This window comes from Anolis carolinensis, chromosome 3 (assembly GCF_035594765.1).
Source record: "Anolis carolinensis isolate JA03-04 chromosome 3, rAnoCar3.1.pri, whole genome shotgun sequence".
NCBI classification, from domain to species: Eukaryota; Metazoa; Chordata; class Lepidosauria; order Squamata; family Dactyloidae; genus Anolis; species Anolis carolinensis.
Window position 1 is genome coordinate 86,145 of NC_085843.1, and position 24,027 is coordinate 110,171.

Here is a 24,027-nt window from a genome sequence, read left to right on the forward strand (position 1 = left end):
TTATATGCTTATGTGTTTTATTTTACTGTATTTTATATTGTGCTTCATTTTAATGTTTTGTTTTTATGCACTTTGTGCCGTCTGTAGGCTGCCTTGAGTCCCTCTGGGGAGATAATTGCAGGGTATAAGAATAGTAAAGGCATTATATTCACCTGCAGATTGATGCCGGACGGAAGAGGCATACTCAGCAGACAAGGCCTGGGCTGATGTTCTTACTAAATTTGAGTCTGCACTCCATGCGCTATTAGTAAGTTTCCCCAGGATGTTATTGCGTGCAGCTACTTTGTGCTTGGTGTTCGCACAGTGTTTCCTAAATGTCAGCATTCGATCTAAGGTGACACCGAGATATTTAGGGTGGGAACATAATAATAATAATAATAATAATAATAATAATAATAATAATAAGAAGAAGAAGAAGAAGAAGAAGAAGAAGAAGAAGTAGTAGTAGTTTACTTGTATCCCACCTCCATCTCCCCCGAAGGGGACTCGGGGCGGCTCACAGAAATATCAGATACAAAAACAATAACAACATACAATACATCCACAAACAATAACATGCACCAGTAGTAGCATTTACACATTAACCAGAAAATTAAAAAACACTTATTAAAAACAGAATTAAAAACAATGAGGCCGTAATAGTAGATCAGCAAAGTGCACACTATAAGTTGCGAATAAAAACTTAGATAAAGTGCTACAAGTTCGTTTGAGGTCAGAAATATATACAGTAGAGTCTCACTTATCCAAGCCTCGCTTATCCAAGCTTCTGGATAATCCAAGCCATTTTTGTAGTCAATGCTTTCAATATATCGTGATATTTTGGTGCTAAATTCATAAATACAATAATTACAACATAACATTATTGCGTATTGAACTACTTTTTCTGTCAAATTTGTTCTATAACATGATGTTTTGGCGCTTAATTTGTAAAATCATAACCTAATTTGATGTTTATTAGGCTTTTTCTTAATGCCTCCTTATCATCCAAGATATTCGCTTATCCAAGCTTCTACCGGCCCATTTAGCTTGGATAAGTGAGACTCTACTGTATATTCATAACCTGTTAAGATTATGATCCCAATATGGTTAAATATTGGTGCAGAGCAGTAAAAACGCAGAAGACTAGGGGTTATGTGAGCAGAGGTAAAAAGAAAATAAACAATAAGACAAAATATCCAGCCTCCCTTTCCCTTTAAAAGGTCATGCGCATAAAATAAACATCAGAGACATCAAAATAAAATAGCAAAAATATGTTTACTCACAATCTTGTATGATGATGGTCATACAGGCAAAAACATCTTAGTTCCAAAAGAAAAAACAGTTCAGGAAACTACATATCTCTTAACAGACAGGAACATCAGCATGGCATGGTCAGGATCGAAGAGGAAGAGGCATCTGTACATCACTTCCTGTGTGTCCCCAGAAAGGATACTCCCAATTCCCATTTCATATGCAAAACCCCCTAAATGGTGTCATCAACTCTGGAATGCAGCTTGGCTCAGGTTACTAAGCAACAAACATAACTAACTACATAAACCATCCCACATTGAAAATGCATGCATGATTGCTTAGATAACCCAACAGAATACTTCTGGAACATGGCCATACAGCCCGAAAAATACACAACAACCCTGTCCAGCATTCTCAACCAAAAAAAAAAGCCTCTGGTTTGATTTAACCATAATTACTTCCACAATGGAAGGTATTTTAGTTCAAAATTTCTAAAATACACAAGATACGATAAAATGTCCCAGTTTTGTGCTTGCATTTCTTTCTTTTTTTAATTTTTATTATTATAATAATGATGTGAATCACACATGCTTGCATTTCTAATATTTACAGAAGTTTCTTTTGTACCTCTTAGACTCTCTGGTGTCACTTATCACCATTCTCTCCAGTGTGAGTCCTTTGATGTTTATGTAGGTGTGAAATCTGAGTGAAGCTCTGTCCACACTCCAGGCATGTACAGGTTTTCTCCCGGGTGTGAATCCTCTGATGTGAATGTAGATTTGAACTGTGAGCAAAGCTCTGTCCACATTCCAGGCATTTATAGGGTTTCTCCCCAGTGTGAGTCCTTTGATGAGAGCGTAGGTTTCCACTTCCTGTGAAGCTCTTTCCACACTCCAGGCATTTATAGGGTTTCTCCCCAGTGTGAGTCCTTTGATGAGAACGTAAGCTTCCACTCCATGTGAAGCTCTTGCCACACTCCAGGCATTTATAGGGTTTCTTCCCAGTATGAGTCTTTTGATGTGAATTCAGATGTGCACGCTGACTGAATCCCTGTCCACATTCCATGCATTTATAGGGTTTCTCCCCAGTGTGAGTCCTTTGATGGACAAACAGACTTCCCCTCTGTCTGAAGCTCTGTGCACACTCCAGGCATTTATAGGGTTTCTCCCCAGTGTGGGTCCTTTGATGGTGATGCAAACTTCCACTGTAACTAAAGCTCTTTCCACATTCCATGCATTGATGGGGCTTCTCCCCTGTGTGGGTCTTTTGATGGGAACGCAGAGCTCCACTTGAACTGAAGCCCTTTCCACATTCCATGCATTGATGTGGCTTCTCCTCTGTGTGGGTCTTTTGATGGAAACGGAGATGTGAACTCTGACAGAACTTTTTCCCACATTCAGCGCATTGATATGGCTTCTCCCCTGTGTGGGTCCTGTGATGGGAACGCAGAGCTCCACCCTTACTGAAGCTCTTTCCACATTCCATGCATTGGTGTGGCTTTTCCCCTGTGTGGGTCTTCTGATGGGAATGCAGATTTGACTTCTGAATGAATCTCTTTCCACATTCCATGCATTGATGTGGCTTTTCCCCTGTGTGGGTCTTCTGATGGGAACGCAGAGCTCCACCCTGACTGAAGCTCTTTCCACATTCCATGCATTCATATGGCTTGTCCCCTGTGTGGGTCTTTAGGTGTGAATGCAGAGCTCCGCTCTGACGGAAGCTCCTTCCACATTCCTTGCATCGATATGGCTTCTCCCCTGTGTGGGTCATTTGATGCAAATGCAGATGTGCATTCTGACTGAAGCTCTTTCCACATTCCATGCATTGATATGGCTTCTCCCCTGTGTGGGTCCTTTGATGGGAATGCAGACTGTCACTCCGGCTGAAGCTCCTTCCACATTCCATGCATTCATATGGCTTCTCTCCTGTGTGAGTTCGTTGATGTTTAGTAAGAGAACTTCTCCCCATGAAACATTTCCCACAGTCTGTACACTCATGTAGCTTCTCCTCTGTGTGTGATGTGGAACTGGGAGTAAGATTTTCCATTCTTTTGAATTTATGCTTCCAATATTATGCCAGAGGTTCACAGATATGGACTCCTGAACCGCACAAAATTTCCTCTTCTCAGTCTTAGTGTTACTGTACTCTTCTTACCTCTTTCTCAAGCCCCTTTCTTTACTCCTTGATTACAAAAGTATGTAGCTTGAAATATATTTTCTCCTATTTATTTCTTGTTTTTCTTAGGTCTGTGTACCTTCAGGTCCTTTCAGAGTTAGGGCATTCCTAGGGCAAAGCTCTCACAAGGTTTGTTCATAGACTAACTGCAAAAGAATTGAGAGTAAACTCATCAGAATCTGAATAGAGAAATATTTCATTGGTCATGAAGAACAATAGTCTAGTGGTTTGGCAAACGCAATGTGTTAAGAGTGTACTCCAACCTTTCTAAAGGAAGAGATCTTACAATATGGTCAGCACAAAATAGGACTAGAATCATAGAATCATAGAGTTGGAAGAGACCGCATGCGCCATCCGGTCCAACCCCATTCTGCCAAGAAGCAGGAAAATCACATTCAAAGTACCTCTGACAGATGGCCATCCAGCCTCTGCATAGAAGCCTCCAAAAAGGAGTAAGGCTGCAAACGCATTTCCTGTCTAGATCACCAGCTTCCTAACATCCCAACACAGCTCTTGAGTGACCACCTGTACAGACAGACTTATCCCAAGGAATCAGTTTTGGAAGGAAAATACTTGATAGCCTTGTGTGGATTTCTCCCAACTCAAGAAAAAGACCCAGGCTGGTCACAGAATACTATTTGAGAACACAAAAATGCTGGACCATTCTAACAACTATCATGTCAGACTACACAGAGAAGCCATTGAAATCCACAAGCATGTGGACAACTTCAACAGAAAGGAAGAAACCATGAAAATGAACAAAATCTGGCTACCAGTATTAAAAAACTCAAGAATCAGAACAGTAAATAAAAAGCAATACTCTAAAAACAGAGGATTTCCAGACATGAATCAACCTAGGGCAGTTAACGACTCTAAACAAAGGATGCCCCAGAGGCAGGAAGAAGACAGCAGATAAGCTTTTCAATGCTAATTAAAGTGATTAACTACACACATTCACACTGACCTCTCTCACCCTAGACTTTCCACAGATATATATTTACCTCTTTGCTTAGTTTTCTCCATACCTCACAACCTCTGAGGATGCCTGCCATAGATGTGGGCGAAACGTCAGGAGAGAATGCTTCTGGAACATGGCCACACAGCCCGAAAGACACACAACAACCCTGTGATCCTGGCCATGAAAGCCTTCGACAACACATAGTTTTGCAACTGTTCAGTAACGTGCCTCAAACAAGAAGAGAAGTTATTGTGACATTAAGCTTGTGCCTGAATAAACTTGTTGTTGTCTTCTCAAACATCTCAGTCTCTGTCATACATACACACATCAAGAATAAACAAGAAGAAAGAAGAAAAATAAAAGTCTCCTCTCTAAGTAGCTATTGGCTACGTATTCCTATAGTGGTGGCAAGAATTGATGATCCCTTTTGTAATTTGGTGGCAGCATTATAAAACCTCTATAATTTGGTGGCAGCTTTTAAATAAAAACATCTTTAATAACTGGTGGCAGCGGATATAGTTATATATATATATAATATAATTAATTAATAAAAACAACCTCCACCTCCACATCTCCACAAATTGGTGGCAGCGGTGGGATTGAAAGGTAATCCCCCCTGCATGAGATCTCTACAAATTGGTGGCAGCGGTGGGATTTAAAAAGTTTTCCCCCCTGCCTGAGTTCTTTACAGTACCGTCTTTAGTGAGGAGGTAATAAAAGCACCCTTCAGGACATCGATCGGAGGAAAGCTCTCCAGCATGGAAGATGGAATAACAGCAACCCCTCCCCCCTCCATGGCCAGAGTTGAGCACAGCATCCAAGATGCCGGAAATAAGATGGGGGGGAAACTGCCTTTACCTCTGTTTATGTTGTCTGCCCTTGTTAATTGTATAATCAGCATTGAATGTTTGCCGTATGTGTGTTCTGTAAGAAGCTCTGAGTTCCCTTTGGGGTGGGAAGGGAGGGGTATAAATACTGCAAATAAATAAATAAATAAATAAATAAATAAGTGAAGATCACCATAGGTCGCAAAGTTTCATTGACAGATTGCAGTCTCAAAAAAACTATACCACGAAGGTATGGAAGCAGAGGCAGAACAAACCAAAGAGAAAAACAAAGACAAATGCAAAATTATACACTCAGACCACAAAGACAGGGATAGGTACCGTAGAGTCTCACTTATTCAAGCTTCACTTATCCAAGGTTCTGTATTATCCAAAGCAGTCTGCCTTTTAGTAGTCAATGTTTTTGTAGTAAATGTTGCAATGTTTTTGGTGCTAAATTCGTATATACAGTAATTACTACATAACATTACTGTGTATTGAACTGCTATTTCTGTCAATTTGTTTATAACATGATGTTTTGGTGCTTAATTTGTAAAATCATAATGTAATTTTAAGTGTAATAGGTTTTTTTCTTAATCCCCCTTATTATCCAACATTTTCGCTTATCCAAGGTTCTGCTGACCCGTTTATCTTGGATAAGTGAGACTCGACTGTATGTAGAAGCACAGGGTGGAGGGCAGTTGGCCTAGCAGTAGTACATAAACAAGAGGAGTGTAGAGGAGACTGACCGATGGACCTCCAGGGTGGGTGGGAATCCTGATGCCCTCCCGCTGTTTCCACCTCCCATCAAGAGGAAGGGAGAGAAAGCCACACAGGGGATAATGGGGGTTCCAGACCCGCAAGCAACATGGGGAGGGAGACACGATTCCTGCCCATTTCTGCTCAATTTAGCTCATTTTAGAACAGGCATTGACAAATCAAGGTCTGGAGAACAAGCCCTATGAGGAGCGGCTTAAAGAACTGGGCATGTTTAGCCTGCAGAAGAGAAGGCTGAGAGGCGACATGATGAGAGCCATGTACAAATACGTGATGGGAAGTCCTAGGGAGGAGGGAGGGAGCTTGTTTTCTGCTGCCCTGCAGACTAGGACGCAAGGGAACAACGGCTTCAAATTAGGCAAAATTAGGCAAGCTTCCACTCTGGAAGTCTTCAGGAAGAGCCTGAAAACCTGGCTCTTCTTCACTCAGGCTTCTGAATAAGTACCGCCTATTGAAATCAGGCAAGCCCCCACTCTTTTAGCCTTTAGGAAAGATTTAAAAACATGGCTCTTCCGGTGTGCTTTCGGAGAGTAACTGTTACACACTTTTTTGTTACTCCCCCCATCATCTATCCTCTAGACCAGGGGTCCCCAAACTAAGGCCCGGGGGCCGGATGCGGCCCTCCGAGGTCATTTACCTGGCCCCCGCTCTCAGTTTTATAATATATTGTATATACATATAATATTGATAATAATATTATAATGTAATACAATATAACACTAATAATAATACCATATAATAATATTAATTATATATTCTATATTACATATAATATTACTAATAATATTACAGTATAGTGGTATAGTTCAATATAGTAATATATAATGCTAATATTGTGCTAGGCTAATAATATAATATATTGTATGTACATATAATTTGTAAGCCACTCTGAGTCCCTTTTGGGGTGAGAAGGGTGTGATACAAATGTAGTAAATAAATGCAGTAAATAATAAATAAATTTTAGACTTAGGCTCACCCAAAGTCTGAAATGACTTGAAAGCACACAACAACAACAACAACAACAACCCTAATTAACTTGACTATCTCATTGGCCAGAAGCAGGACCACATTCCTATTGAAATCCTGATAAATGTATGTTGGTTAAAATTGTTTTTATTTTTAAATATTGTATTGTTCTTTCATTGTTCTTCTTCTTCTTCTTCTTCTTCTTCTTCTTCTTCTTCTTCTTCTTGTTGTTGTTTTTGCACTACAAATAAGACCTATGCAGTGTACATCGGAATTTGTATTTTTTTCAAATGATAATCCGGCCCCTCAACAGTCTGAAGGATTGTGGACCGGCCCTCGGCTTAAAAAGTTTGAGGACCCCTGCTCTAGACTGTTTTTCTATCTTATGTCTCTGTTCCCCCTGGTTTTATTCTTATCTTTTTCTCACCCCAAGTTTTAACTGAGTGTTCATGCGGCCCGCCCTGTTATATTGCTTTTTTGATTTTGTGTTGTACTGTACATGATTATTTATTGTATTGTTGTAATTGTATTATGATATGTTGTTTTTATATTCTGTTATATTGTATTGTTCTGGGCATGGCCCCATGTAAGCCGCCCCGAGTCCCCGTTGGGGAGATGGTGGCGGGGTATAAATAAAGTTTTATTATTATTATTATTTGCAATGATAAACTTCCCATACTAGTCTTAGAGTTCACCCCCCTTTTAAGGTTTCTCCCCCATGATCTCATAGCACTTTAACTTCCACCATGTTTACAAGTCTTACTTAGTACACGTTTGCCCAGTCCATTTTTATGATTCTATTTCTGTATTTTAACCTGTGTTTTATTAATGGTTGTCATTTATTTATTTAAATTTTCATTTGCGTTGTTGTTCGGTTCCTGATGTTATTGTACTTTTGTTCTACATTTGTAAGCTGCCCCAAGTCTCCACGGGGAGATGGAGGCGGGATATAAGAATAAAATTATTATTATTATTATTATTATTTAAACTACAGGAAAGGAGATTCCACCTGAACATCAGGAAGAACTTCCTCACTGTGAGAAGGGCTGTTCGGCAGTGGAACTCTCTCCCCCGGACTGTGGTGGAGGCTCCTTCTTTGGAGGCTTTTAAGCAGAGGCTGGATGGCCATCTGCCGGGGGTGCTTTGAATGCGATTTCCTGCTTCTTGGCAGGGGGTTGGACTAGATGGCCCATGTGGTCTCTTCCAACTCTACTATTCTATGATTCAGAGAAAGGTAAAAAGGACAGGAAAACATTTAAAAAATTTAAACAAAGTACATTTGGGTTCAGGAGACAATATTGTGTCCGAAACTAAAACAATGTGCTAAAGACAGTGTTTGTGCTCTGGCGAAAGGGGCAGGAGGGAGGCCATCAACTTCACTCCCACCTCTTCCCCAGGAGTTCATTAACAGGGGTTTTAATGGGGATCACCTGCTAGCTGGGCTGAGACTGTCACCTGGGTCGTGCCAGGTTTGTTTCCTAAGCAGCACGTTGCATAGCTTGCACCACTAAACCAATGCTCCCCAATTAACCGCAGAGTTTATGGATCACATTCACAAGGACCATGGCATCCCTCTTACAATAATTACAGATCGTGGGGCCCAATTTGCCTGAATTTTGTTGAGGACTCTTAAGCCCATGGGGAATGCAGCCAGCTAGGAATCCTGCTTGTTGCCCTCAAACTTACTGGCCCAACAGAAAGTGTCAAGCGGGGGCTTAAAAAAAAAGCCCAATACAGTCATATAAAATCATAAAATCAACAGTTAAGACATCAAGCAACACATTTAAAAACAAATTAAACAAGTCATAGTTTAAAATAGGCATAATTAAAATATTAAACAATCATCCAAGGCTTTAAAAAGTCCAATATAGGACCACAGTCTGGGCGACGGTCAAACTGATGAAGGGAGTGTCTTACAGAATAGAACATACATCAAATAGAGATGACAAGCAGGGAAGATAAGTCTGGGATGGAAATCAAACTATAAAGTGACAGGGCAAGTTTCAATGTGGATATGGGCCAGGTTATAACGGACTTGTCTACTCAAAAGCACAACGGAACAGCCATGCTTTGAATTGCTTCCGGAAGACAGTGAGGGTTGTTGCTAACCTAATCTCCCTGGGGAGGGAATTCCAGAGCCGGGATGGGGGCCACCGCAGAGAAGACCCCCCCCTCTCTCTCCCGCGTCCCCACCAACCGCATTTGCGAAGGAGGGAGGGAGCAAGAGAAGAACCTCCCTGGAAGATCTTAGAGATCGCACAGGTTCGCAGGGGAAGATGCGGCCACGAAGATAGGCCGGTCCCGAACCGTTTAAGGCTTTATAGGTAAGCACCTGCACCTTGAATTGGGACCGAAAACTTAATGGCAGCCAGTGGAGCTGTTTAAACAGAGGAGATGACCTCTCCCTGTAACTGGCTCCAGTTAACAATCTGGCTGTTGATCTCTGAACTAGTTGTAGTTTCCGAGCCGTCTTCAAAGGCAGCCCCACGTAGAGTGTGTTACAGTAATCCATTCTAGAGGTAACTAAGGCATGGACCACCCTGGTCAAGCCAGACTTCTCGAGATACGGTCACAGCTGGCACACAAGCTTTAATTGTGCAAAGGCCCTCCCGGCCACCGCTGACTCCTGAGCATCAAGTGACAGCAATGAGTCCAGGAGGACCCCCAAGCTGCAATGGGCCTGCGCCTTCAGGGGGAGTGCGACCCCGTCAAGCACAGGTTGCCACTCTATGCCCCGATCAGTCAAGCAGCTCACCAAGAGGACCTCTGTCTTGTCAGGATTAAGTTTCAGCCTGTTAGCCCTCATCCAAGCCATCACAAAGGCCAGGCACTGGTCCAGGATCTGAGGGGCTTCCTTGGAGGTAGGTGGAAAAGAGTAGTAGAGTGTAATCTGCGTAGAGATGGCACCGCACTCCAAAACTCCAGATGATCTCGCCCAGCGATTTCATGTAGATGTTGAATAGCATAGGAGATAGAATAGAACCTTGCGGGACCCCATAGGGCAATGGCCAGGGGTCCGAGCAGGTATCTCCCAGCTTCACCAACTAAGTATGACCCTCTAGGAAGGAGCGGAGCCACTGCAGAGCAGTAATCCCAATACCCATTCCGGAGAGTCGACCCAGAAGGAAACGATGGTCGAAGGTATTGAAAGCTGCTGAGATGTCCAAGAGAGACAACAGGGACACACTCCCCCTGTCCACCAAGGCGACCAAAGCTGTCTTGGTGCCGTGACCAGGCCTGAAGCCAGACTGAGATGGATCTACATAGCTGGTCTCGTCAAAGAAGCCCTGGAGCTGTGTGGCAACCACCTGCTCCAGAACCTTGCCCAGAAAATGGAGATTGGAGATTGGGAAGTAGTTGTTTAAAACCATAGGATCAAGTAAGCCCTTCAGGCCTTACTATTGCCTGTTTAAGGCACGATCGAAAATGTCTCTGATCAAATGAAGCATTAATGATTCCAGTGAACCAATCTACCAATCCCACACTGGCGAGTTTAATAAGCCAGGAAGGGCAAGGGTCCAGAGTGCAAGTGGTCACCCTCACAGCCCCAAAGACCCCCCCCCCCCCCCGATATCGGGCTGAACCAGCTGAAACAAATCCATCAAAACCAGACAATCAGATGCCTTGGTTACCTCATTTGGTACTGTGACTAAACTAGTGTCTAAGTCGGAGTGTGATTTTGTCTGCAAAATGATGTGCAAAATCGCATCATCGGGTTGCTGGATGCTTGGAGACCCCCTCCCCCTCGTGAGGATGGAGAAGCTCCCCGACCACCCAAATCAACTCAGCAGGTCTATTTGTTGCAGTCGAGAAAGCTTTTCTGGCTGCCTTCATGGCCGTGGAGTAGGCCCTAAGGGAGGCTCCAGCCTGTGTTCGGTCAGGCACACTACGAGCCGTCCGCCAGCAGCACTCCAGCCTTCCTCTCGTCCTCCTCATCCCCGCCCGCTCCTCAGAGAACCAAGGAGCCGGCTTGAGCCTGGAAGACGAGAGGGGACGGTCAGGGGCGATCGTGTCCACAGCCCTGGCCGTCTCAGTGTTACGGAGCTCGACCAGGGCAGCGACAGGATCGTCAGCCTTCATGACGGTAACTCCCAAGAGCCGTCAGGAGTCCATCAGGATCCATAAGCCTCCTGGGGTGGACCATTTTAATGGGTCCTCCACTCCCACGGGGGTTTTAGGCCACGGTTGGTCTAAAACTGACCAGGTGACGATCGGTCCATGACAATGGAGGAATATTTTGCTCTTCCACACCAACCACATTCCTGTCCGCAGTCAAAACTAGGTCCAATGTGTGCCCAGCCTGATGAGTGGGGCCTGGTATCACCTGGGACAGCCCCGTGGTCGTCATGGCAACCATGAAGTCCTGAGCTGCTCCGGAAAAGGTGGATTCTGCACGGATACCGAAGTCACCCGGCACCACAAGCTTCTGGGGCTCCAAGATCCGGGCAGAAGCCACCTCAGCTGGCTCTGGCAGGGTGGTCGGTACACAAGCAGAACCCCCAAACTGTCCTGGCCACCCTCTTTCAGGTGGGATGATAAGAACATCAAAACACCAGGGCAATGTCCCCTGGGCAACGTCCTTGCAGATGGCCAATTCTCTCACAGCAGAAGCGACTCACGTTGCTCCTGACACGAAAAGGTCTAAGAGGGAGCCATGAAGAGAGGTCCATCTTGTCTCTTTGCATCAGCTGGAGGGCCCCCCCCCCACAATAACATGCTAGGCTAGTCTATATATATAAAAGAGTGATGGAATCCTGGCGACCGCCAAAACAACAAAACTAAACACCCCACAAACTCGAAAATTGACAACACAACCTATCATCCACGCCTCTAGGTTGATACAACAAAAAGAAAAGAAAAATAAAGTCCTAATTAGAGGGAGAGGAATAATTGTTTTTATCCAATTGCTGCCAGTTAGAAGGCTAAGCTCCGCCCACTTGGTCTCCTAGCAACCCACTCACCCAGGGGACAGGCAGAGTTAGGCCTCACTTAGGCCTCACTTAGGCCTCTTCCACACTGCCTATAAAATACAGATTATCAGATTTTAACTGGATTAGATGGCAGTGTAGACTCAAGGCCCTTCCACACAGCTATATAACCCATATAATCTTATATTATCTGCTTTAACTGGATTATCTGGACTCCACACCTTTACCCTTTACCTTAACTACCACCAATTCCTCAATACTTTATTTCCCATACCAACATACTTCGCCACAGCAACGCATGGCCGGGCACAGCTAGTTTTATATATATGCATATATATGTGTGTGTGTGTGTTTATATACACACATATACACAATATATTTACAGTAATATATAATAATTATAACATATTGTATATACAGTAGAGTCTCGCTTATCCAACGTAAACGGGCCAGCAGAACGATGGATAAGCGAATATGTTGGATAATAAGGAGAGATTAAGGAGAAGCCTATTAAACACCAAATTAGGTTATGATTTTACAAATTAAACACCAAAACATCATGTTATAAAATAAATTTGACAGAAAAAGTAGTTCGATACGCAGTAATGCTATGTAGTAATTACTGTATTTACGAATTTAGCATCAAAATATCACGATGTATTGAAAACATTGACTACAAAAATGCGTTGGATAATCCAGAACGTTGGATAAGTGAATGCTGGATAAGTGAGACTCTACTGTACATCTAACATTCATAATATTATATTGTAATACGATATAATACTAATAATACGATATAATAATATTAATTATATATTCTATTTTACATGTAATATGACTAATAATATTACAATATAATATTGTGTGTAAATTTAATCTGAAAACCGCTCTGAGTCCCCTTCGGGGTGAGAAGGGCGGCATATAAATGCAGCAAATGAATACATAAATAAATAAGTCTAAAGCTGAAGGCGGGGGGGGGGGGGGGGGGGCAGGTAAATGACCTCGGAGGGCCACATCCGGGGCCCGGGCCTGCTTTAGAGGGGGGAGGGAGGGGGGGCTCGGTGGAGAGGGGGCGGGGCGGGGAGACACGCCCACTGGGGGACACGCCCAGGACCAGGCCCGCAGAGGGAGGGGCGCCACCAAGAGGCCAGGGAAGGGCCAGGCCCCGCCCCCTTAGGCCCCGCCCCCTCCTTCAGGCCCGAGGGAGGGAGGGAGGGAGGGAGGGGGCTCGGTGGGCCCAGAATGAGGCCTGGGCGGAGAGCGGGGCACCCGGGGGGGGGGGGGGCTGGCGGGCACTGAGGCGCCCCCTCCTCCCCGAAGAGACAGACAGACAGACAGACCTCTCTCGCCTTCCTCCTCCTCCTCCTCCGTGGCGCCGCCTCGCCGCCTCAACAAGATGGCAGCGCCTCAACAAGATGGCGGCAGGAAGTAGCTCCTCCCCTTGCTCCTCCCCCGGAGCAGCCTTCGCCCTCCCATTGGCCGGCCGCCGCTCTCGGGCCTTGATTGACGCCTTGCAAGGAGGGGCCGGGAGGGAGGCCTGTGAGGAGGGCGGCGAGAGAGAGAGAGAGAGAGAGGGGGGGGGAGGCCCCGCCTCTTCTTGGGAGGGAGGGAGTGACGTCACCGCAGGCCCCGCCCCCTCCCATTGGGGAGTGAGCAAGAGGGGCGACGGAGGCCGAGAAGGAAGGGAGGAAGGAAGGAAGGAAGGGAAGAAGGAGGGGGGCGTCGTCGTGGTCGAGGCAGAAGCCGGCGGGGCTCGGGTCGGGGGCGCTCCTGAGGGAAACAGGTAGGAAGCCCCGCCGCCCGCCCGCCCGCCCGGGCTGCGCCCCCCCTCCTTCCCTGGCCAGGGCCTCCGTCACCCCCAGGTTGTCCTCCGGGCACAAGGCTGGGCTGACCCCCCCCCCGCCCCCCCCCGCCCCGCCCCCGTCCTTATAATATAACTAGCTTGGGGTTATTTGGAAAAGGCTAATTTGTCTTTCATCATCATCATCATCATTTAATTACTTATTAATCGCCCTCCATCCACGATGCTCTAGGCGATTTACAAGATAAAATGGTAAAGGATAAAAATACATATATACAAATATTAATAAGATTAACATAGATTAACCTAGATCTTCCAGTGAGGCCCTGCTCTCGGTCCCGCCGCCGTCACAGGTGCCTTTGGCTGGGACGAGGGACAGGGCTTTTTCGGCGGTGGCTCCGCGGCTGTGGAACTCCTTGCCAAGGGAGATTAGGGAGGCCCCTCACTCATATGTCTTTTAGGAAGCAGCTGAAGACCTGGATGTGGGACCAAGCTTTTGGCCCATCCTAACATACGGTTGATATAATCTGATGCATTTATTGGATTAATGTGAAATTGAATACAGACTGGCTCTGACTTTTGGCCCAATGCTACTGGCCCTGTTGTAATGGTCACACAGTGTTTTACTGTTTTAAATGGGGTATGATATTGGTTTTTAAGTGTGTTTTTATGATTGGTTGTTTTACTATATTTTGTATTATATGTGGCATTAATCTTGCCATTATGTAAGACCGCTCTGGGTCCCCCGAGGGGAGAAGTGCGGTATATAAATTAAATTAATTAATTAATTAATTAAAAGCTCTAGTAAAGAGCCATTTCTTGAGTGCTAGGGTAAAAGGCCCCAACCCACGCATGGCTCTCATATAGGGCAGCAAGGCATCCCATAAGGCAGGGGCAGAAACAGAAAAAGCTCTGCGCCTGGTCCTTTCCAAGTGCACTTCTCTAGGACCCGGTACATAAAGTAAGTCTCGTTGGGATGGTCGTTGCGACCTCCGATGATGGGAGAAGGAGAGACGGTCCCTAAGATACGATGGGCCCTGGCCGTAAAGAGTTTTAAAGGTCAGAACGAGTATCTTATATAGACCACGGTAATCAGTTGGAAGCCAATGCAGATGCTGCAGCACTGGTGTTTTGTGGCATTTCATGGGTGTTCTTGTGAGTAGCCTGGCTGCCGCATTCTAAACAATACGGAGCTTTCGGGTCGTGGACATCGGAAGGCCAACATACAGGGCGTTGCAATAGTCCAGCCTAGACTTGACCGTGGCCTGGATGACCGTTGCCAGAGCCTCATCAGATAGATAGGGTGCCAGTTGCCTCGCTTGTTGTAGGTGGGAAAAGGCCTGTTTGCTGGCAGCAGCGACCTGAGCTTCCATTGTCAGCTGCGAATCTAAAACGACACCCAGGCTCTTAACGGTGGGCGGAGGAGATAGGGCAGCACCATCGAAGGTGGGTAGCAAGTGGGTCAGACCAGTTGAGCGGCCATGCCAGAGAATCTCGGTCTTCGCCGGGTTCACCTTCAGTCTCCTAGCACGTAGCCAGTTCGACAGAGCCTCCAGACAGAAGGTGAAATGGTCTGGTACTGACGTTGCTCCAGGCTCCAAGCGCAGAAGGAGTTGGGTGTCGTCCGCATATTGATAGCAGTCTAGGCCGAAACTCCGAACCAAGCTAGCAAGGGGTCTAACGTAGATGTTGAAGAGAAGAGGGGAGAGAATGGCACCTTGGGGTACCCCACATAGGAGGGGAGATCTGTCGGAGACTTGATCCATATACTCCACGCATTGGCCCCGGTTTCGCAGAAATGAGTTGAACCAATTGAGGGCCTGACCGCGAACTCCGGACATGGCGAGACGGTGAATCATTAGATCGTAGTCAACGGTGTCAAACGCTGCGGTAAGGTCGAGAAGTACCAGTAGCGCTGATCCGCCGCTCTCAGACTGGCGACGAAGTTCATCTGTAATGGCAACCAGGACTGTCTCCGTCCCATGGCCAGGGCGGAAGCCTGACTGGAAAGGGTCCAGGCCGGCTGTATCATCCAGAAATTGTTGCAATTGTCCCAGCACAGCCCGCTCTATCATCTTACCCAAGAATGGGAGGTTAGAATGTTAGGTATTCTCAGTTTGGAGTGGGTGAACTACAATTCCCAGAATCGTGGGTCAATCTTCCCCAAACCCTGCCAGTATTCACAGTTGGCCATTGTGGGTCTGTGCACCAAGTGTGGTCCAGATCTGTCGTTGGCTGGTCATCGCCCGGCCGCAGTGCTCTCTGGATGGGGTGAACTGGGACAACTCCCAGATTCCTGGGGCAATTGCCCTGAAACATCTATCAGTATCCACAGCAGGCAATGTTCAGTCTGTGTGCCAAGTTTGGTCCAGATCCGTCATTGGCTGGGTTCAGTGGATGCAGGTGAACTACAACTCCCAAAATCAAGGCCCACTCCCACAAACCCTTGCAGTATGTTCAGTTGGTCATGAGGCTTCTCTGAGGCTTCAAACTACAGGAAAGGAGATTCCACCTGAACATCAGGAAGAACTTCCTCACTGTGAGAAGGGCTGTTCGGCAGTGGAACTCTCTCCCCCGACTGTGGTGGAGGCTCCTTCTTTGGAGGCTTTTAAGCAGAGGCTGATGGCCATCTGTCGGGGGTGCTTTGAATGCGATTTCCTGCTTCTTGGCAGAATGGGGTTGGACTGGATGGCCCATGAGGTCTCTTCCAACTCTATGATTCTATGCAAAGTTTGGTCCCGGTCCATTGTCGGTGCGGATCACTGTTTCTCTGGATGCAGGTGAACTATAACTCCCTTTTCCCCAAACTTGTCAAATATGCTCTTTTGGTTATTTATTTATTTATTTATTTGCAGTATTTATTTTCCGCCCTTCTTTCTCACCCCGAAGGGGACTCGGGGCGGATCACATTATATACATATAGGGCAAACATTCAATGCCCATCTACACATAGAACCGAGACAGAGACAGACAGATACAGAGGCAATTTAACCTTCTCCTGAGGGGATGTTCGATTCTGGCCACAGGGGGGAGCAGCTGCTTCATCCACTCTGACAGCACTTCCTCATTCCAAGTCGTAAATTAGTTAAACTTGCCTCCCCACTTTTTTATAAGTGGTACCTTATTTCCTTCTTGATAGATGCAACTATCTTTTGGGTTGCTAGGTCAGCAACGAGCAGAGGCTATTTTTTATTTTTAATTGATGGGTGCTCACCCCGCCACGGGCTGGCCTTGAACTCATGACCTCATGGCCAGAGTGATTTATTGCAGCAGGCTGCTCAACAGCCTGCGCCACAGCCCGGCCCCGGTTATATGGGGGCTCTGTGTGTCAAGTGTGGTCCTGGTCCATCATTGGAGGGTTTCGGAGTGCTCATTCATTGCGGGTGAACTATAAATCCCAGTACCTACTACTCCCAAATGTCCAGGCCAATTCCCCTCCAAACCCACCAGTATTCAAATCTGGGCATATCGGGGATGCAGTGCAAGTTTGGCCGAGAGCCATCATGGTTTGAGTTCATAGTGTTCTGGGTGTAGGTGAACTACAACTCCGCTAAATTCCCCAGTAGGAGTCGCAATGCTCTGACTTGATGCAGGGTGAACTACAACTTCAACCCCCCAAACTCCTCCAGTAAGTTTAGTTGTTGCTCAGTTCTGCTGTTTGTTATGTATGCTGACAGATTTGGAAGGGAAGGGAAGGGAAGGAGGCGGGGTCATGCAAATTCTACACCATCCTCCCAGTATAAGGATGGGACTGCTCGCTCGCACCCACCACCCGTCCTTATGCCGGGAGGAGATCGAGATGCGTGGTGACTGAGAGTGCGCCAGGGAGCTCTCCGCTGCTAGGGAACGCGAGGAGGGCCCGAGGGAAGCCCTGCGGTTAGACCAGGCGTAGTTTGCCCGTTCCTGGTCTGAGAGCAGAACAACGTTGACAGAACAACCTTGGCGCTTTGACACAAAGAATGCCACGGGACATACGGCCACACAGATTCCATGCCCGGTTGCTGATACCATAAGTTTCCGGTCCCAAATCAAGGTGCTGGTGATCACCTATAAAGCCCTAAACGGTGTGGGTCCGGCTTATCCTTGCAGTCCTATTTCCTACTGCAAACCTTGAGATCTGCCGGGAAGGCCCTCCTCTCGCTCTGGCATTTCTTAGCTCTATTTACTTGAGGCAGTGGGTGGGGCTGCAGATCATGTGACTGGTTCAGTGACAAACTAGCACTTTGGCCCAGGTTTTTCTAGATTTTATCCAAGATTTTATCCTTTGTCCTTGAATGTGATTTTTATGATTTGTTTTTATTGTTATTTGATCTGTTTTATTGCTTTGTTTTATTGTTGTGGACTGGGCTTGGCCCCCATGTAAGCCGCCCCGAGTCCCTTCGGGGATATGGGGCGGGGTATAAAAATAAAATAATTGTTATTATTTATTCAGTGACAGTTCAGCAGGCAGTTTAGAAGGATGACAGTTGAGGCTTGAGTCTGTTTGAATACAGAAGCCAGCGTTAGAAGTCAGTTGAGGCTTGAGTTCCTTGGAAGCAAAGTGTTATAAAAGAGAGCTGTATAAAGTAATATAGTTTTGAAGAGGCTGTTGAAGACACAAACTGAAATGTTATTTAAAGCTTAACCTGACAAGAAATGTACCTGTATATTTAACTGCATGAAGTTGTGAGTAAAACAAACATGTTACTTTAAAGAAGTCTACTTGAATCTTTGTCAGTTGAAAGTGTGGAATAGGAAAAAGACATTTACGTGCTCAGTGATCTTCCATTACTCGATAAACGCAAGTAGCACCTCTGAAACTCTGCTCCCCAATAGGTTATGATCCTAACAGGTCATAATCCAATAGTCCAATACCTTTCTACAAACCAGGACGGGCACTAAGATCCACCGGGGTGCCCTACTCTCAGTCCCACCACCACCTCAAATACAGTTGGTGAGGACAAGAGAGAGGGCCTTCTCCGTGGTGGCCTCCCTCCCAAGAGAAATGAGGCCAGCCCCCACCTTGGCCGCATTCCAGAATGATCTGAAAACCTGATCATTCCAATGTGCGTTTGACTAATTCGGCACAATTGGACGGAGCCCTTTTGCCTCCACCTATACCCAGCCACTGCACTTCATTACTGGCCCATCTTATTAGTGACCTTGCAATACATTGCACATGTATAATTGATTGCCTTGCCTCCAATATTTTAACATGCTCACTGCACCTGGATATTGGTTATCGGTTGTGAGTATGTTTTTATTGTATTTGATATGCTTTATTATTTTATATGTTTTAAATGTATCTACGTTGTTGTATTTTATTGTGTACTAGCTGTGCCCGGCCACGCGTTGCTGTGGCTTTTTGGATTTGTTTGTTGGCCAGGTGGATTAGCAGTGAATAGACTTGCAGCTGCAAAGTATGGCCATTTTCTTCCTATTGTAACCCTAGTTTGGTGAGCTGGAATACACTGAATAGTCTTGGTGTGGCAGGTATACATGCTGTTATTAGTCACCTTGATCAGTGTCAGGCTTACTTCAAAGGACCAGTCTGAACGCAGATCAAAGACAGCTGCTCTCAAACACAATCTTTATTGAAGAATACATGACTTTGGAAAAGTCGAGAATGACCTAATGTTTACATACATCTAATTTTATCACTTCTGATGCAACGTAATATCACACGCAAATATCATCATCAAACCCCACCTTCTGGATCACATTTCCACCAAGGTTTCTATCCCCCCCACACTACAGCAATTATAATTGTTTATACTTTCACCCCTGAGTTCCCAGGCTCATTTTATCTTCTCCCGCCAGGTGCTCGCATGTTTATGTTATGAAGTCAGATTCAGGGCTTGGAAATTCAGCCCTGGGATCTGGCTGCATGACATGGCGCCCCCGTTTTCTTCGTCCTCCTCTTCGGTTCTTCTTTCACCATAGTCCTGAAACAAATCAAACAATAACTCTATGGGTCCATTTTGTCTAAAGTCCCCATATATTTTTTCAGCAAGCTGCGATGGAAGACTGGGTGTATTTTCCCTAAACTTTTTGGCAATGCCAATTGGAAAGTCACTTCATTGATAACCCCCTGTATTCTGAATGGTCCAATATATTTGGGGCCCAGTTTTCTTGAAGGTAACCCCAATTTGATGTTTTGGGTACTTAACCACACTAGATCTCCTTTATCTAATTTATCGCCTTCCACCCTTTTTCTGTCTGCGAACGTTTTATACTTTTTGTGTGCTTCTTTTAACGATGCAGTCACTTGATTCCAACATTCCATCATTTGCGTTTTCCATTTCCCTGCCTCTGTTCCTTCATTTTCTGTCCACCTCGGCAATTGGGGTAAAGGTTGTATTTCATACCCGTAAACTACTTCAAAGGGGGTTTTGTTTGTTGCTGAATGTATAGTTGAATTAAAGGCTAGTTCCGCAAACGCCAACCACCTAGACCAGTCATTTTGTCTCATGTTAGAGTACATTCGAAGGAACTGCCCAAGCGTTTGCTGAGTACGTTCTACCGCCCCGTTTGTCATGGGGTGAAAAGCAGAACTTAAACTCCTTTCTGCTCCTAGCATTTCCAAGAATTTTTCCCAAAATTTTGCTGTGAATTGTACTCCTCTGTCACTGACTACTCTACTTGGACATCCATGTAATTTGTAAATATGGTTTATGTACAATTCAGCTAGTTTCTCAGCCGATGGTAGCTTCGTCAGTGCTATAAAGTGGGCCTGTTTGGAAAACAGGTCTAATACTGTCCAAATATAACGATGTCCTTTGCTGACTGGCAGTTCTCCCACAAAGTCCATAGCTACACATTCCCAAGGCCTGGTAGGTTCCGCTACTGTCTGTAACAATCCCATAGGCTTCCCTCCTCCCGATTTATTTCTGGCACAATCATCACATTGGACAACATGATTCTTTATGTCCTTCCTCATTCCTGGCCACCAACAATGTTTTGCTATTGCCTTTGTTGTTTTGGTAATTCCTGTATGACCAGCGCTCTGGTTGTTGTGAAAACGATGCAGAATCTTAATCCTTAATATTGCTGGGATATACAGTTTCTTGTTTACAAACCAAAATCCCCCCTTCTGGTCCCCCTTTTCTGCGTTGGACGCGATCCATTGATCTCCTTTATAAGACTGTTTTAGTTCATTTCCCCAGTTATCTTCCCCGCCGAGTTCGACAAAAGCCGTGTCCTCCTTTTGGGTTTGTGCTCTTGTCCTGACAGCTAAGCCCCATTGTTTGTCAGAGAATATTGTCCCCTCCTTTGCTGTGGTTAGGCCTTCGTGTTGAGGCATGCGTGAAAGAGCATCTGCCAAGACATTCTGTTTCCCTTGAAAAAACTTTAATTGGAAATCGAATCTGCTGAAGTATTGCGCCCATCTGATTTGTTTGGGGGACAATTTTCTAGGAGACTTTAAATACTGGAGATTCTTATGGTCAGACCAAATTTCGAATGGGATTCCGCTTCCTTCGAGGAAGTGTCGCCAGCATTCTAAGGCTTTTAATATGGCTAATGCCTCTTTTTCCCATATTGGCCAACTTTTTTCAGTTTCGCTGAACTTCCGTGACAAATATCCACAGGGTTTTAAGTTCCCATTTTGATCCTTTTGCAATAGCACTGCCCCGTACGCACAGTCTGAGGCATCGCAATGGATTATGAAAGGGCTCCTGATATCAGGGTGTTTTAGGATGGGTCCTTCAGTGAAGCATTCTTTTAAGGTCTCGAATGCCTTTTGGCATTCTGGCGTCCAACTCAGTTTGGCGCCGGGAGCTTTCACTTTTGCTGTCTCCCCTTTCCCTTTTGTTTTTAAAAGTTCTGTAAGGGGTGCGGTTATTTGTGCAAAGCCTTTTATGAAGGGTCTGTAAAAATTTGCAAACCCCAGAAATGATTGTAATTGCCTCCTTGTTTGAGGCACTCCCCATTCTTTCACATCTGCTACTTTAGCTGGATCCATAGCTAACCCTTCTGGAGACATCCGATATCCCAGAAAGTCAATTTGAGTTTTATTAAATTCACATTTGGACAGTTTTGCGTACAGCTTTGCTTCTCTTAGTCTCTGCAAAACTTCCCGGACCAATTTTACGTGCTTTTCCTTATCTTCAGAAATGATCAAGATATCATCAAGGAATATGAACACCCCTCTGTACAATAACGGGTGTAGTATTTCATTTATAAGCTGCATAAAGCAGCCGCTTCCATTTTTTAACCCGAAAGGCAAAATTTCGTATTCAAAATGGCCGAATGCGCAGGAAAATGCGGTTTTCCAAGTATCCTCCGGTTTGATCCTTAATTTATGATACGCTTCAATTAAATCCAGTTTAGTAAATATGCTCCCTTTCTTCAATACGGTAATTAAATCCTTGACTAAGGGCATAGGGTATTTATTGTCCTTGGTAATTGCGTTTAAATTTCGATAATCAATGCACAATCTTAGGGAATTGTCTTTCTTTCTCCTAAATAACACTGGAGCCCCGAGAGGAGAATTAGATGGCTTAATGAAGCCTCGAGCCAGGTTTTTATCAATGTATTTTCTCAATTCCTCCTTCTCTTGCACAGACATGGGATACACTTTTGGTTTTGGTAAGTCTGCTCCTGGGGTTATTTCAATCCCTACTTCTATATTTCTTTTGGGAGGCAATTTACTGGCCTCTTTCTGATTGAAAACATCCGCAAAGTCTCTGTATTCAGGTGGCAATAGCTGTGGGTCTATTTCCCCTGCTTCGTCTTCCTCGTCCTCCTCTTCTGCAATTTTGCTTATCTCCCATTGCATCTGCTGTTCTTTAAATGCTAAGCTTTTTCCTCTCCAATCTACTTCAGGATTTGCTTGTTCGAGCCATGGTATCCCCAATATTACATGGTATGTGGCAATAGGGGCTATCACAAAGGATATTCTTCCTCCCCATTTGCCTATTTTGCATGGAACTCCCCGTAATTCCTTTGTAGATACTTCCCCAGCAGCGACTGATCCATCTAGCTGCGAAAATGCAATTGGGGAGTCAAGTGCCATCTGCTGGCATTTCAGCGCTCCTGCTAATTCTGGGGTTATAATGTTCCTAGAACACCCGCAGTCTACAAACGCCTTGCAGGTGGCCCGATTTTCTAGCCCCGAGAGGCAAATTGGTACTACTATCATGCGTTTGTCCCGACTCACCAATCTTTCCGAAGATTCTGGGGCCTGCACCTCCTCCTCCGCACGCCTCCCGGTTGCTGGCTTGGGCTTTGGGGCTTTTGGCGGCTCCCCCTTCCGGGCCCAGCATTCCGCTGCTCGGTGGCCCGTCTTCCCACATACAAAGCATCCCGGTTTAGGTTTGTTGTCGTCTCCTCTGGAGGGAATCCCCGGCCTCCCTCCGGGTCTTTCTTGCTTCCTCGTTTCTCCTCGACCTCTCGCCACCGGTCTTTGCTGGCCGCTGCTGCTCCTGAAGCGCTTTACTTGTGCCAGGGTAGATTCGACGCGCCCCGCTAGTTGAATCCATCCCTGGAGCGTCTCGGGGTCGTCTCTGTGCGCTGCCCAGCTGAAAATCTCGGGGCGTAGTCCCTCTTTAAATAGTTCCACTTTGGTTACTTCAGACCACTCCGGTACCCTTTCCGCGAGGTGGAGGAATTCCTCTGCGTACTCGGGCACCGTTTTGTCCCTCTGTTTTATTCCTTTCAGCTGGTCTCGAGCCCTCAATTGCTCTAGCCGGTCTCTGAACCGGTTCTCCAGTGCGGCGAGGAAGCGGGGCACTGACCTCAGGCATGGGTCGCGTCTGGCATGCAATTGCACATACCAGCTGGCTGCTCCTCGCTTTAGTGTGTTGCCGATGGCTCGAACCCTGCTTGCTTCGGAGGGAAATGTGTGTGCGTTGTCTTCCATGTATCCTCTAATGCTAATTAGAAAAAAGTTCAGTTCCTCTGATTCCCCTCCGTATTCCAGCTTGAGATCTTCCCTTCTAGGCATCCATTCTGCAGCCCTTTGATATTGTCTGGGCGGCATGGGGAAGGGTTGCATCAGGTTTCCTCGGGTGGCTCCTTGGAACACGCCGCGCCCCACTCCGGTGGTCATTCTGCGCGGCCCCTGGAAGTCTGCCGCCGCTGTTGGCTCTTCCGCCCATCCGCATACTGGCCTAGCTGTAGCCCCCTCATCTCGCCTTTCCTCGTCGTACGGCACATCCTCCTCCTCTTCCTGGACCCCCCGCTCCTCTCCGCCTTCGTCTGCGAATCCACTGGACCCGATCCCTGGCCCCAGTGGCCTTTCCACCCCGACGCCCATTCGGGGGGTTGGGAGCTCTGTTGGAGACGGCGGCCTCAGGGTCCCCAGGGCTCGCTGACGCTCCACTTCTCGCGCCATGCTGTCCCGGAACTGCAGCTCCTGCCAGTATTCCTCATCTCCCTCGTCCCTTG

The 24,027-nt window shown here is 46.0% G+C and overlaps 2 protein-coding genes across 3 annotated transcripts in view; one reads left to right on the forward strand and one right to left on the reverse strand.

The window, feature by feature from the left end:
- Nucleotides 1-431: 431 nt before the first annotated feature.
- LOC100560806 (zinc finger protein 420) lies at nt 432-13,316 on the reverse strand. Its single transcript, XM_008123750.3, has 2 exons — nt 13,199-13,316; nt 432-3,551 (listed from the first exon to the last, which is right to left on the reverse strand). The coding sequence occupies exon 2, from the start codon at nt 3,274-3,276 to the stop codon at nt 1,876-1,878; it is 1,401 nt and encodes a 466-aa protein (XP_008121957.2). The 5' UTR covers nt 3,277-3,551; nt 13,199-13,316; the 3' UTR covers nt 432-1,875.
- Nucleotides 13,317-13,550: 234 nt separating this feature from the next.
- LOC107983781 (zinc finger protein 135-like) overlaps nt 13,551-24,027 on the forward strand; it is a 175,498-nt gene continuing 165,021 nt past the window's right edge. For both annotated transcript variants that reach the window (XM_062977024.1, XM_062977025.1), the window contains exon 1: nt 13,551-13,641. The gene's annotated coding sequence lies outside the window, so the exon portion shown is untranslated. The remainder of the gene's footprint in view (nt 13,642-24,027) is intronic.

Excerpts from the sequence above, each read along its gene's own strand:
- LOC100560806 (XM_008123750.3), bottom strand. The coding sequence starts at position 3,276 with ATGGAAAATCTTACTCCCAGTTCCACATCACACACAGAGGAGAAGCTA.